The sequence below is a fragment of the Zonotrichia albicollis genome, chromosome 3 (assembly GCF_047830755.1).
Source record: "Zonotrichia albicollis isolate bZonAlb1 chromosome 3, bZonAlb1.hap1, whole genome shotgun sequence".
In the NCBI taxonomy this organism is placed as follows: Eukaryota; Metazoa; Chordata; class Aves; order Passeriformes; family Passerellidae; genus Zonotrichia; species Zonotrichia albicollis.
In genome coordinates, this window is record NC_133821.1 from 44,670,745 (window position 1) to 44,684,330 (window position 13,586).

At 35.4% G+C, this 13,586-nt stretch overlaps 1 protein-coding gene across 3 annotated transcripts in view; it reads left to right on the forward strand.

Annotated features, from left to right (window-relative positions):
* The window catches only part of CNST (consortin, connexin sorting protein), a 49,415-nt gene that overhangs the window by 17,990 nt on the left and 17,839 nt on the right, over positions 1-13,586 (forward strand). For all 3 annotated transcript variants that reach the window (XM_074537278.1, XM_074537276.1, XM_074537277.1), the window contains 6 exons: positions 3,287-3,492; positions 6,389-6,419; positions 8,911-8,997; positions 9,451-9,565; positions 11,972-11,993; positions 12,166-12,262. In XM_074537278.1, the coding sequence (XP_074393379.1) occupies positions 3,287-3,492; positions 6,389-6,419; positions 8,911-8,997; positions 9,451-9,565; positions 11,972-11,993; positions 12,166-12,262 (558 nt within the window). The remainder of the gene's footprint in view (positions 1-3,286; positions 3,493-6,388; positions 6,420-8,910; positions 8,998-9,450; positions 9,566-11,971; positions 11,994-12,165; positions 12,263-13,586) is intronic.

A 13,586-nucleotide genomic window follows, 5' to 3' on the forward strand; every position in this document is an offset into this window, starting at 1 on the left:
AGGAAGTGTTTGGGATGGAATTGGTGTTGAGGGAAATAAACTATATTAATATAAGATAGTCAAATTACATGATAATTCAAGTAATGTTATTTAATTTAGGGTTGTGTACCAAACCAAACTAAATAAGATTTTGATCTTGCTCAGTTGAAGTTGTATCTTTACCAAAATTTTATCTCAAAATCTCTGCTCTTAAAAATGAATAGTTTTTAAATACTTGCTGGTCTTTTTTTCTTTTTTCTTCAGCAGTTCTTGAATGAATCAGTCTGAAATAGCTTTCTGTATTGGGTACCAAAGAATGTTTAAAAAAAGAAATTGCCATATGTTTTCTGTACTAGAAACTTCTGTTACTGGTGACTTAAGCTAGTGCTACTGAATATGAAAATTCAATTTATATAAAAAACCAGAAGGCAACATCCGTAATTTTATTCTGATAACAAATCACTCATACCTGCCCCTTGGATTCATCCTCAGGTGGGTAACAAAGAGCATCTTAATTTCATATACTTGCAGTACTGAAAAAGAGAAAAACCTGAGACATACTGAAAAATTAGGGGTTTTATTCAGAAAGTGTGTCAACATTTGATCTTTTTTAGGCAAATATGGGGCTGCTTCTCTGAGTTGTTGGGGAAATTGAGAAAAATTTTGCTTCTCTCCATATCTTAGGAAGCATTGGCACACCCAACTGGGCGTAGAAGGGGTCATTGAAACATTTGTGAGTCTGGCAGAGCAAAAACTTGAGCCTGGCTCTTTGCCACTGACCTGCTGAGTGCTCTGGCCACTGACTGATGTCTTCTGTGTCTTTTTGCACACATTTCCCTAAAGGATTTGGTTCTGTTCTGGGGTGGAGTAAATATCAGTGCTTTATAAAGTGAAAATAATTAATCCTTCCTTATTAAAAAAACAGAAATATATGTAAGATACCTGTATCTATCTGCTTTGGACAGTAAGATTGTTTGATTCCTGGAAAAAGTAGAGTGCTGTTTTCAAGCATGGGGGAAAAATAAATAGTGATCCTAGCCCATCACATCTTTATGGTGAAATAGCATTACTAAGTCTTACAACAGAAATTCTTTGTTGTGGTGCTACTAAGGCACAGATATTGTCTTGTGTTGAAAATCAAACAAGTTAGAATTAGCCCACATAACTGTAAAGCCTCACTTTCAACATCAGGGAAGAAATTTTAGGGCAAGATTTGAGTGACAGCTCAGCCATATGTACAAATAATAATGCAGTTTCTGAACTGTGTTAGCAACAGTATCATGAAAACAATAAAGTTAAGGTTTTTCATGAGAGTTGCTGTTGAGCATGTTGCAGTCAATGTTCATGTTCTGATATGACAGGTGATCTTTAACTGCTAGTAAAGCGCAGCTTGAAGTTTGGTTTTTTTGTTTGTTTTTCTGAGAGAAAAGGTTTGCCAGAACACGAGGACCCTCTTTTCTGGTTTCATGATAATGTGCTAAACAGGAAGCTGTATTTTTAAAGACAGCCTTAATTCCATCTCTAGAAGTGTTTCCTGGCTTGTATCTTGCATCCAGTTGTGTCTCTTGTTGCTTTTGGCCCACAGGAAACCCAAATAAATACCGGAAGAACAGACATGTGCATTAATTTTGAAAAAGCAATGTTAAGTTACACCCATATTTTTTCTGGCAGTAAGCCCTGTGAAAATAACCACCCACAGAGATTATTAGTAGTCCTCACTTTGATAGTTTACTAAATAAAGAGTTTAAAATAATCAAAAATAAAATGGTGAAGCATTCCATGGACAAGCTAATGCCTTTCTTAGGTCCTAAATCTTAAACCTGAATCATTGTTATTGGGTTTCAGAGGCAATGAAAGCAAAGGGGTCTGAAACAGGGTGCCCAAGCTGAGGACACAAAGATACTTGAAATAATGCCCTCAGCTGTCCATCTTTCAAATGATAACATGATTTCAGAAAATGCTGATTGGGGAACATTACTCATTATAATTTGAGTTTGTCAAAAGTTTATTGTGCACATTTCTGTAGCCAAATTCTCTAAATTATTTTAAATTTGGGAATTTAAATTCCCAATTGTGGGAATCTTTAAGTTCAGTCTTATGCAAGCATGTGAAATTCAATGTTTTATGGAGAAATAAAAAGTAGTTTATTAGCTGTTGGAACCAGCTGTAGTTTTCTGGTTGCTTTTAAGACCGTGTTTTATAGGAAGCTGTAGTTTATTGCTCTCTGATCTTTGTGAGACACTGATCCAGTCAGTTATATGGGTAGTTGATTTCTTCCACTGCTGCTGTCACTGCTACTACTCCACACTTCTTTGTTAATCTCATTTAACATTTTCTCAAAACTATCATATTCATGATCAAAATACATAAGTTTTGCATTTGTAACAATAAAATGTAGGATTTGCATCCAGAAAGTGGTTTTTTTTTCCTGTAATATTCTTGTACTGTTATGTTTTACATTATTTTTCATATCTCCACCTGAATGCCTAATTTTTTTTTACTTCTATAAAGCTGGAGACAGGCAACAGTGAGCTGCCTGGAAATGTACCATGGAGAACCTAGTTTTCTGTCTAGCAAGAAGTTCTGGGATCTAAATTCAGTTTACACATCCTTGTGTCATTGTTGTCAGCATAGATCAGCACTACTGCCTCTTTCCCTGGGCACTCAAAGAAACTATCCAGCTATGTAGAGGGACCTTCCTTTTCACTCTACATAGCTGGATGGTGCCCTTAGACATCTCTCTCCTACAGTGGAATCCCACCCTGGCATCATCTGCTCTTTCTACCTTTAAGATCCTGCAGTCACTGTGAGGAGCCAATGTATTACCATCTAAAATACAGGAATCCATTGAATTGTCCTTCCTCCCTTGTCTGTCCATCCCCAGGACACCCCCTTGTCTGAGGTCCTTGGCAGGGGCAAAGAGACAAACTGAAAACCTCACCTACCTGCTATTTGCCCTTTTTGAGCAAAACTGCATTCTAAGCACCTTTAGGTCATCCTGGTCTCTTATTAGTAACTCTGTATAACACTAAGTGTTTTGATTATTTTTTTCCCATAAGTGAAAGGAGGGTCCCATTTAGGAGTGTACAAATGTATCTGATCTATGTTACTGTGTTGTGTGGGGTAGGTGAGCTGACGGTGAGCCAGACCTGTCACAACTGATTTTGACAAGGCCAGCATTTAGTTTAGCAGCAATGTTGTTTAACATACTAGGTTTTTATTCATAACATTCATAGTGAAATTTCCTAAAAAAGCAACTAAGTATATTTTATTTGAATCCTAACCTAAGTACTTGTCCTTTTTTAAGGCATTTCTACAGTGGGAGCCACAACAATCCAGGAGGAAAGTGCTCTGAATACAGATACAGATTTTGTGCAGGCTGAAAGTGTTGTTGAAGCAAAGGAAAACTTTCATCCAAAAGACCAAAAGCAAACATTGCAGTCTCTTTTCTCTTTGCTCCGTGAAGAGGTTGAGCAGATGGATTCAAAGATACTGCCCCTGTGTCTCCATCAGGTACTTTCTATGATTTTGGGGTGCTGCACCCAAATTTACTTTTATTTGAGGCCTTTTTTTCATTAGGAAAAATATGCATAAATGCAATTTATACCAATACTCATATCTAGACAAGATACTTTGATGCATAACAGATGGTCAAGGCAAAAATCTCTTCTAAGATCTTCTAATATTTCTTAAATTATAAATTGCCTTGTTAGTATATTCTGTAGTTAAAGGAAACTCTTAAGAATGGGTTTCTAAATCCCCAAATGGTGAAATTAGTTTGGCAGAAAGATTTAGCAAAATCACTCTTTAATCTGCCTTGAATAACATTTATAAGACACTGGAATAGTTACAGGACAGCAGCTACCTAAATAAAAATTTAAGTCTGAAATTGTTTTTACTGCTGTAGACATCTTTCTAGCATGAATTTTAAGCATGAATATTAAGATTCAAGGTTTTCGTAGTGTATACCTTTATATTAGCACAGTTGCCACACATGCAAGACCAAAGGGAAAACTGGTTAGAAAAGCAATCTTTCTTACAAACTGGCCAGTGTGTTGGGGTTTTTTCTGTAGGTTATGAAGCAGAACAAATATGTGGATAGAACTTGATGCAGTATTAATGTACAGTTGTTGTTTAGTTGTGTCAGACTAAGAGCAGGCTAGAAGACCTTTTGCTTGGCTGTGATGTCTAATAGGGGCCATATTATACCTGTCTGATTTGACTTAGCTGCATTGTCTTTATTTTGGAAGACACTTTGAGTTTCTAAACTGCAATGACATTCCTGCATTCTTCTTCTTTTATACAAAAAAGCAATTATATGGGAGAAAGACATTTCCCTTTATGATTGCACACTATAGATAATCTACATTTGACATAGAATTTTAAATTATTTTTCCTCATCCATGCTTGAGTGAAGATATTTGGTACTGTTCCTTAACTTATGGAAGGATTTGCTTTAGAGTTAACAATTTGCTTTTAGCCTCATCAAATTTGGTGTTTTTTCATGAGTCAGTACAAAGGTCATTTTTGGAAAACAAGGTAGGGCAAAAACTTAAAATGCTTTACAAACATCAGGGGAATCAATTGCACATGAAGGTGAAATGTGTTGTTTTTTAGATGAGGAAGCCAAGCCCTAAGGGCAAGAACCTTTTCAAAGTCATACAGGATCTGTGACAGAACTGAGAACAAAATCTGCATGTTCAGATTGAAATATGTATTCAAACACTATCTCTTTTTTCCTAAAAATTCTCAAGCATTTTGAATGGAGTGTTTGAAAGAAAGCTGAAGGAACTCACAGGGCTCCTAACCTGTTTTTTCAATAGAGGATGGGAGAAGGGAAGATTTTAAGTTTAGCATTCCTGTAAAGTGAGTCTGTTGAGAAATTTTTCCCTTTCTAGTGAATTAACCTGTCATCTTCAGACTTTTTTTTTTCCAGATTTCTAATACAGCCTGACAGTAACATTAAACCAAATCTATCAAATACTCTGCTACAACATTATTTTTCTATTCTCTATGACAAAATTCATTGTAAAATTAAGAGCTGCATCAGGTGTCCATGGTGTTTGTGTTGAATATTTGAAGACTATTGGATAATAGGGGTTGTTCTAAGAGTCACCTTCTGATTAAAATACAATGTAATTTTTTTTCCTGTGTTGAATGGGATTAATTTGATTTGTTTAGGACTTTTTAAAGAATCTAAGAGGTATTTTTATATAAAACATGGGTAAATGTTTTATATAAAAATAAATTCCATTGGTAAATTCCAAAAATTCTTAGGAAGCTATTATGGACAGCAGACAAAATGTGCAGATAAAGAACATTAAAAGTCACTGACCCATTCTACTTTGAAGGTACTGGACTGAGAGTGGTCTAGTGGTTAGCAGTAAGGCTGAGAGTCAGGAAATACAATTTGTAATCTAGACTCCTCTTCAAGCTGCTTTTTTGAGCAATCATCTTCAGACTTCTACAAAAATGCTTATTTAAGCCCTCCATATCATGACTACTTAAATTCATATGTCCCAAAGATCTTGAGAATTTTTGAGTGCTCCCACAGAAGTCACTGGGGAATCATCTGTGAGGTGCCTCAAGCTGCATGTCCTGGTATCAGCATCCTGCAGTCCTGGACACATTTTGCAAGCTCTGCCCTTCCCTCACCATGCATGGCACATGGGAAGGCTGCCAAAATTTGCTGTCCCCAAGGAGTGATTAGTTGCTGCTTACAAAGGTCACTGCTAGTGTAGAGCTCTGTGGAATACTTCTGAGGTTTATATCTTTTGTATTTCATTGCATTTACAAACAAAGATGACAGTATGCCTCAGATTTTTAGGAAAGCCTGCACAGTTTTGTAACAAGCACAAATAAGTTATTGTTGCAATTCTCAAATATTTTCTGTTTACAGGAAGACAAAAGACTCTTCTCATCAGTCAGGAAACCTCTGTTTGTGTTTTAAACCATTGCAATGTAATACTCAGGGGAGCACAGTGATGATCTTAATTTGATCAAACATTGGTCAGGCACAGAATTCAAACTTTTGAACTAATATCAGTAAAAATAGTACTTCTATTGTAGGTCATTTTAAAGCTTTCTGATAAGTAAAACTGTTTCTGGAATAATTTTATAGCTGTAGGAACATAAAACCCTACTAATGTTTTTTGGTTTTGTGGAATTCTGTAAATTACACAAAATCAAATCTGTTTTATGTGAGAGGACTTAATATTTCTGTGGTCTTTGATACTCTTTTAAAACCTTTTTCCTAGAATAGGAATACATGTATTTTGTCAGAACATTCATATATTACCCAAACTAAACAGGAGCCTGCAAACTACATGTTTAATATCATGATAAAAAGTTTATATTACATCCTTGCCACTGTCATGAGATTTACAGATTTTTTTTTTCACTTTTGCAGATAGCTGAGACCTATTTTCAAGAGGAAGAATGTATCCTTTTACTTGCAGAAATTGTTGCACAGTATTAAAATAATGTGGTATGATAAAACATAAAAGTCCAATGCTTTGTTGTTAACTCACATCTTGTGGGTCAGGGTTAGGAAGAAGTGAACAGCCATAATTCACCCATGAGTGAATACACAATATGCTAGCAAACTCTCCTTAATCAACTGGGATGTGAGCTAAGGGATAAATTCACTTCCAACAGCTGATGCAATCATTAGTAGCTGGACATGAGCAAGGAAGTAAGAAAACATTTTCAAAGGACTTTTGTTTTTATAAGATAACTTCTTTCTGAATATTAGTAACTAGGAAAATGTCCATTTTAGAGATAGGGTATGTATTATATCATTAGGGTACTTACAGTAATGATAAAATTGTCACAAGAGTTGATTAGAATGTGTCTAGATTGGAATAAAAATAGCAAACACCTGGAGCTGAGATCAGCAACCTGCAAACAATAGCAAAATGGTGTTTGACAAATGCTAATCAGTCAAAATCATATCAAGGTAGTTTGAAAAACTGTTGTAGGAAAATATGGGTACTTGCTTCTGGGAACAGTTTAATAGTCCAGTTTATTTTGATTTGTTCCTAGATAATGCAAGTAAGTTTGGTCAAAAATTGTAATAGTTGAACTGCTGATAATTATTCTGATATAAATTCAGTAATTGTGTGATAGAAGAGTAATATTAAACCTCAAAGTTAAGTCAGAATTTTATAAAAGGTGGACTGGGATTTCCTCTTTGCTTCAAAGGGAAAGCGATCAGATTATAAAAAGAAGAGGCAGTGGTAAGCCCTTAAGGTATATGGGATTCACTAAGATGCATAATCTATTACAGAATTTTTGCATACAGATTATTTCTTTATTATGTGATTTGTACAAACAAAATACAGCAATAGGCAATTGTTTAGCAGGCTAAGTAACAAGGCATAAGAAACCTAGATAAATTATGTTAGCCTGTAGATAAAAACAGAGAGCTAACAGTTGCAATGTTATAAAAGCAACATATGAAATAAAATATTCATCACGGTTTTAGAGGACTGTATTTTTGTTTTGGTTCTCCTAATTCAAAAGCGTCCATCATAAAATGTGAATTGCACAGCACAAATTAAAGGCGTGGAAAAATTCTGTAGTTATTTATGATGCAGGAGGGATACAGTAAATTTAAAATATAAATGGCATGGTTGAAACAGTTCCTCTTTCATTGGAGTTGCTTTAATTGAAAGGCATTCTATTTAAAGCTGATCAAAGGAAATATTTTTTAATGCAATGTACACCTGATGTGTGGAATTCAACACCACTATATAATACATATTTATGAAGGATATCTCCACTGTACCTCCAGCCATCAGTTTCCTGAGGTTAATAAAGAACTTACTTGATCATGTTGCACTGTATTAATTATCCATGACAGACATTTTAATTCATCCAGTGTGGAATCTCATATTAAAAATAATTCAGGGTTTGTTGCTGTGATCCTCTAAGGCTCTCTTTGTGATCTGTAATTCTGTTTCTAATAACAGATTTCCTGAAGACAGGGAATATTCTTTCCATTAATATTGTTGTTCATAAGCCATGCTATTGCATGAGGCTAACCAGAATAACAACTACTGGTTGTGTTTTTGTAATAATTACTCCAGTGTTTTAATTAGCATGAATAATGGAAAGTGGGTTTTCTGTATTGCTAAGAACCTCATTCACTTCTATCCTCATTGTATTGTAGAATTACATTTCAAATAGCTGGTAAAACAGCTTCAAGCACCACAACTAACAACTCAGGCTTAGTGGAGCTAGATTATCCTGACTATTGTAAAATATGTGACTTCAGTATACCCTTGTGGATATATTGATAATCCTAAGCATGGGGAATAGGTTTTTCGTATAGAAGAAAAATGAGCAGAATCTTCAGGAAAACAAAAGGTAAACTCAGCAGTCCAACAGTGTAGTATAATGGTTGAAAAGGGGGGCAGGTATTTTTCAAAAGTTGAAGTTGGATCACTGTATTAATACTGTCTCCAGCTGGTCAGCACAAAGGAATCATATTTTCAGTTAGTCATGGTTTTTGGCATATATTTGTATTTCTTGCGAGATACGTGCTAGTATTTGTGTCATTGTTTTGCTTTTCATTTCCCAGAGATTTCTTTTTTTTGGTAAAGTTATCAGCATAGTAACATTTCAGTAATTTCTTTTCAAGAAAAATCTTCTGTTGTGCTTCAGGCAAATGAGAAGAAGTAACTGCTGAAAATAATAGGATTTTAATTTTTGAATGTTTCTCAACTTATTTTACTTCTTGCCTGCCATTTTCATGTCTGCTATTTTTTCTTCCTTGCACAGAAATCAGGATGCTAGCCATCATTCATTTTGATTCACTTATTTCAAATTTCAAGTGTGTAATTACTTCCCTTTCAAACATGATGCCAATTATGAGTCAGTCATACCATGTCCACATATGTGTGCATTTGCCTTTAACCTCCCATTCAGATGAGAAGGCCATGAAGTTCATTCAGCTTGAACGACTTTATCATGAGCAGCTGCTTGCAAATCTTTCTTCCATACAGGAGCAGTGGGGTGAGTACCAGATAAACTAATATAGAAGAAGAAAGACTTTAGTTTGTATTTCTAAATAATACATTTCCAGGATAAAAAAGTTACATAGCAAAAGCAGCATTTATATAAGAATTTCTCTGAGCTTGTTACAAGAAGAGTATTCATGCTTCAGAATTTTTTGAACACATTTAATTATAAATATGGCAATTGTTTGTAATTCTTTATTCTGTTAATCAAGTTTTTGATCCACAGTTATATCAAGCTCATTTTTGGGTTAGGATTGGTGAGTGTGATGTGATGAAAATAAAGTGTCTTCTGAAAGAATAGGATGGTGTTCTACATAGTCTGAAACAAGACTGTAGAACATCCATGGAAAAGCTGTCAATATTTCTCCATTAATTAGTTTCACCTATTTGTTTTATGTTAAGCTACTTTTATATTATCTTGAGTAAAAATTGTTTTGATTTAATGTAGAAAGAAAATGGAAGACAGCAGTTCCCAGTCCAGTTACAACACTGAGGAATTCAGATAAAGAGCTGAGTGGCCAAGAACTGGAGAAGCTTACTAGAGTTTGCACTTCACATCAACAGTAAGTATAAGAAAGTATTACTCCTCAAACTAATATGTTACTGCAGGTGTTGTCTCCTTGCCATTATGGGTGTTCTAAAATAATCAGTGTAAAAATAAAAGTTGCATCGCTGACTTGGATTTGGTTATAAAATGGTGGTTCCTACTGATACGTAACTGAAATATTTTTACCACCAGTTTTCACATTGTTTTAATATAGTTTGAGGAATGCCTGAAGACTAAATCTGAACTTGTTTTAGCAAATCATCAATTTTCCAGAACTGGAGTTTTGATTTTACTATTTCAACCAAAGGAAAAACTGAATAGTGTTAATTTAGGAAGAGAGAGACTGTAGAACTAATAATGGTATTCATGTTTAATACCTATTGGTTTAATCATTGCTTCAAAATGCACGTGTCCAGCATCTCACACTTCAGCCCCCATGCCTGCCTTATAGGATTTCATTCCCAAGTTTCCACATTTTAGGACAATTCCTTAATGCTTAAAGTAGTTCTTCACTGCTGCATTTACATGAAGCAGTGATTCTGTAGTTTCCTAGCATGACAGTGTTCTGAACAGTGAAATCTCAGTTGGTAGCTGCTTTGCCTGATCCATCAGCCTCCTGAATCAGTGTATCACAGTACAACAAGCTTGTGCCCAGGGTGCTTTTCTGGGTAGTAACACATATGGGATTGTACCCATCAGGTAGGAGGAGGAGATCTGTTCCTTCATGGATGAATGTCCTACTGTCCAGACATTGATTTTGATGCACAGATGGAAAAAATCATACAAGCTGCCACTGATAAATGATCAGCCAACAGCAGTAAGGAAACCAACTGCATTCAAAGGCTGTGACAGGCAAGATGCTCTCAATGAGAGGGGGAGAGAGAACTTTCTCTAGTACTTTTGCTTTGTCTTAGTCAATCTGGATATAACAAAAGCCAAAATGCTCCCGTTGCTCATAAAGAGTATTGATTTGGTTGTCAATTTTTTTTCTTCTGGGTGATGGTACCAAAGCTTGAAAACACCCTGGCTGATTGCCAGAATCCATGCAGGGATTTTTCAGGTGTACTCTGAACGCCTTTGGGAGGCAGGCCCTGGGAAGGCATCCCTGCATCCCCACAGGAAGAGGAGCAGGGTGGCACTGGAGCTGCAGCTTTGCAGCCACGGTGCTGCTGCTGGAGGCTGCTCTGAGCTTTCATCACCTGCACACGAGCTGGGAGCCCACAGAGGGGCTGAGGCTCGGGTCTGCTGGGATTTATGTGCTGCAGCGAGCAGCACCTCCCTGGTGTCACCTGGGTTGTCACCTACTTGAGAATAACTCTGCTTTCTCCTTCATTTCAGTTTTGAAATGTTATTCCTCATTCTGAGAAACCCTGCAGTTTCATAAAAGTTATTGTGTTCATTTGCCATGATCACTGCTCTGGATGTAATACTATTACTCTTTAAACTCTCAAGGCAAAAGCCTATTTGCTTTTATTGTTTCATATAGGGGTTTTTTCCTAAGTTTTAAACTCATTTTACTTTTTAATTGAAATAACACTTTAATTTTTAATGAATAGCATGCAGGTCTTGGAAAATGTGAGCATTCTGCTTTTTTAATTGAAAGTAATGTAAATTTTTCTCATACCCAAATTTTACAGCTACATACTGGACATGTTTGCTCTTTAAAGATAGTTTTGAGTGTCCTTTATTTGAATTTTAAATGGTAAAATTTAAAAGGCAATGTAACTTTTTGAAGTTTTTGTTACAGAATAGGAACATCAGTACTCTTCCCTTGTCTCTCCAGATTTTTTTCAGTGGCTTTAAATAAAATGCTCCACATTTTATCTTCATTGCTGTATGAAAGACTGCAGGACAGATTGTGTGTGATAATCACATTGTGCATGAATCTGTATCCAGCTGGCAGAGTCCACACTGACTATGAGCATCATTGATTCACCTGTGAATCTGAATGGAGTCATTGGGAACTGCTGTACCTTACACAACCCAGAAAATGTCCCAGTCTGTGGAGAGGGAAATAGGTTTTTGGGGAGGGCATTTCATTCTTCCATCTCTTTTGTAGTGATCCCTATTTTAAATAGTAGTAGACATTCAAGTTCTTATATGATTTTTAAAGTTGGTAGAGTTTCTTCTGAGCATAACCTTTTACAGGAAAGTACATTGCTTGATATGTTGCAGTAAATTTCCTCTGACTGCTTTCTCAGTTAGGTGGAACAATTTTAGGGCTAATTGGTCTTCTGATTATATTCGTGCAAGTACAGATCTGTGCTTGAAAGTATGCTAGCAGGCTGACACTTTCAATGGAGGAAATATTCTGTGCTAATTTTAGAGCAGAGCAAAGGTTTCTAAGATTTCACTTACATTTATCATGAAGAATGTTGCTACTAGGTTATTTAATTTATTCTTTTTTTCTTTATTGCTGCAGGCCACAGGCATCCAAAAGTAAGGTAAGCAGCTGTTTATTGAATTCTGCTTTGTCAAAAATTGGTAAGAAATATATTTTAAATATTAGATAAAATCTTTCAAGTTTAGAAGCTTTTTGAAATTTGAATGTCTCAAAAAGCCACAGCATTCCTGTTTAATTCGAAAAATTACAGGTAATTCTATCATATTTTACAGCTAGTAGCTGCAGAAAATACATGGAAAAGCAGTTGTTTACCTCAGATAATGGAATCCAAAACTTTAAAGGAAAGAGAAGCTACTGCTTTTAAATCAGGTATGTGTGTATGTATGTACATGGGCATACATTTGTTTTAAATATTACACTGTAATGGTATATTCCTATAAATATAATTACACTATTTCATTTGAAACTGCAGCATTTGTTGGATCTCAACAGAGGCACAAATGGATGATTTTTTTTTTCTGAGCACAATGGATAAATAATACAATTTTAATTAGTCATTGATATTCATAATTGTAAAATAATTCTAGCCTCCATCAAAAAAAGTCTTAAATGTGCATGCATTTCTAGTAGCTTATGTAAGCGGCAAAATTGTATAAAACTAGAGATAAGATGCATAATTTGTATCTATACAAATATATACTAGGTACTCAACCTGATGACAGACATTCTGAGGTGTGGCAATGGAGTGTAGTTAACAATATTAGTAACTATTGTAAGTTACATGCAGTGTGCTGATTTGGAGATGCATTTTTCTGAAGCAACACAGAAAATGATGAAGCCTTTGGGGGGTCTTGAAGAGAAAAATATTCAGTTAATTGTTTTCAGTACATACTTTTATGTCATTTTCAGCTTCATTTTCCTTTTTCTGCCTTGGGGCAGTAGCTGTTTTGTTTGAATCTTTGGGTTCTTATGAAACATTTACAAATTAATGAATTGTTAAAATGGAGACAGAGTGAGAAAAAATATTAGTAGACAACCAGGCTGTGCTTTATCTCTCTCTCTCTCTGAGCAAAAAGTTTCTGTAATTTTGCCATATTCCAGTTGCCAAAATTGGCTTAAGCTCAGTACCTTCCATCAAGACCAGCTAGAATTCTTCAGAAGATGAGAACTGGCCTAAGTGATCCTAAGAGGTCCCTTTCAACCTAAACTGTCCTACAAGTGTGTATCAGCCAGGATGCCCAGGAGAATCAGAAATTAATGAAGATACAGAGTCACAATTCCCTACATGTGTGGATCCTCCTTATCTCCACGCTCTCTTACCATGACCCCTAAACTGTCTTTTCTCCACTTCTGTTTTGTAACCCAGCTAAACATAAAGCATTAGAATGATGAAACAAACGTGTTCTACAGCTCAGAAAGTAGATCAAAAGAACACAGGTGCTTTTTATTTTTGGATGGTTGGAAATTCCCATGGAAAAAAAAAATAGTCAATTACAATTTTTCCTCTGATTTTATTCCAAGTGGAAACAACCTTTCTGGAAAGCAGAATTTCTGAACATTTGAACGTTCTGAATTCAGGAGCATTTGTTTCAATGTTGAAACACTCTAGTACAACATCTTAACGTAATGTTGTAATGGATATTTTCATGCCTTTCTCTTAATGTAAACCTTGTCAAAATATCATCCAAATCTT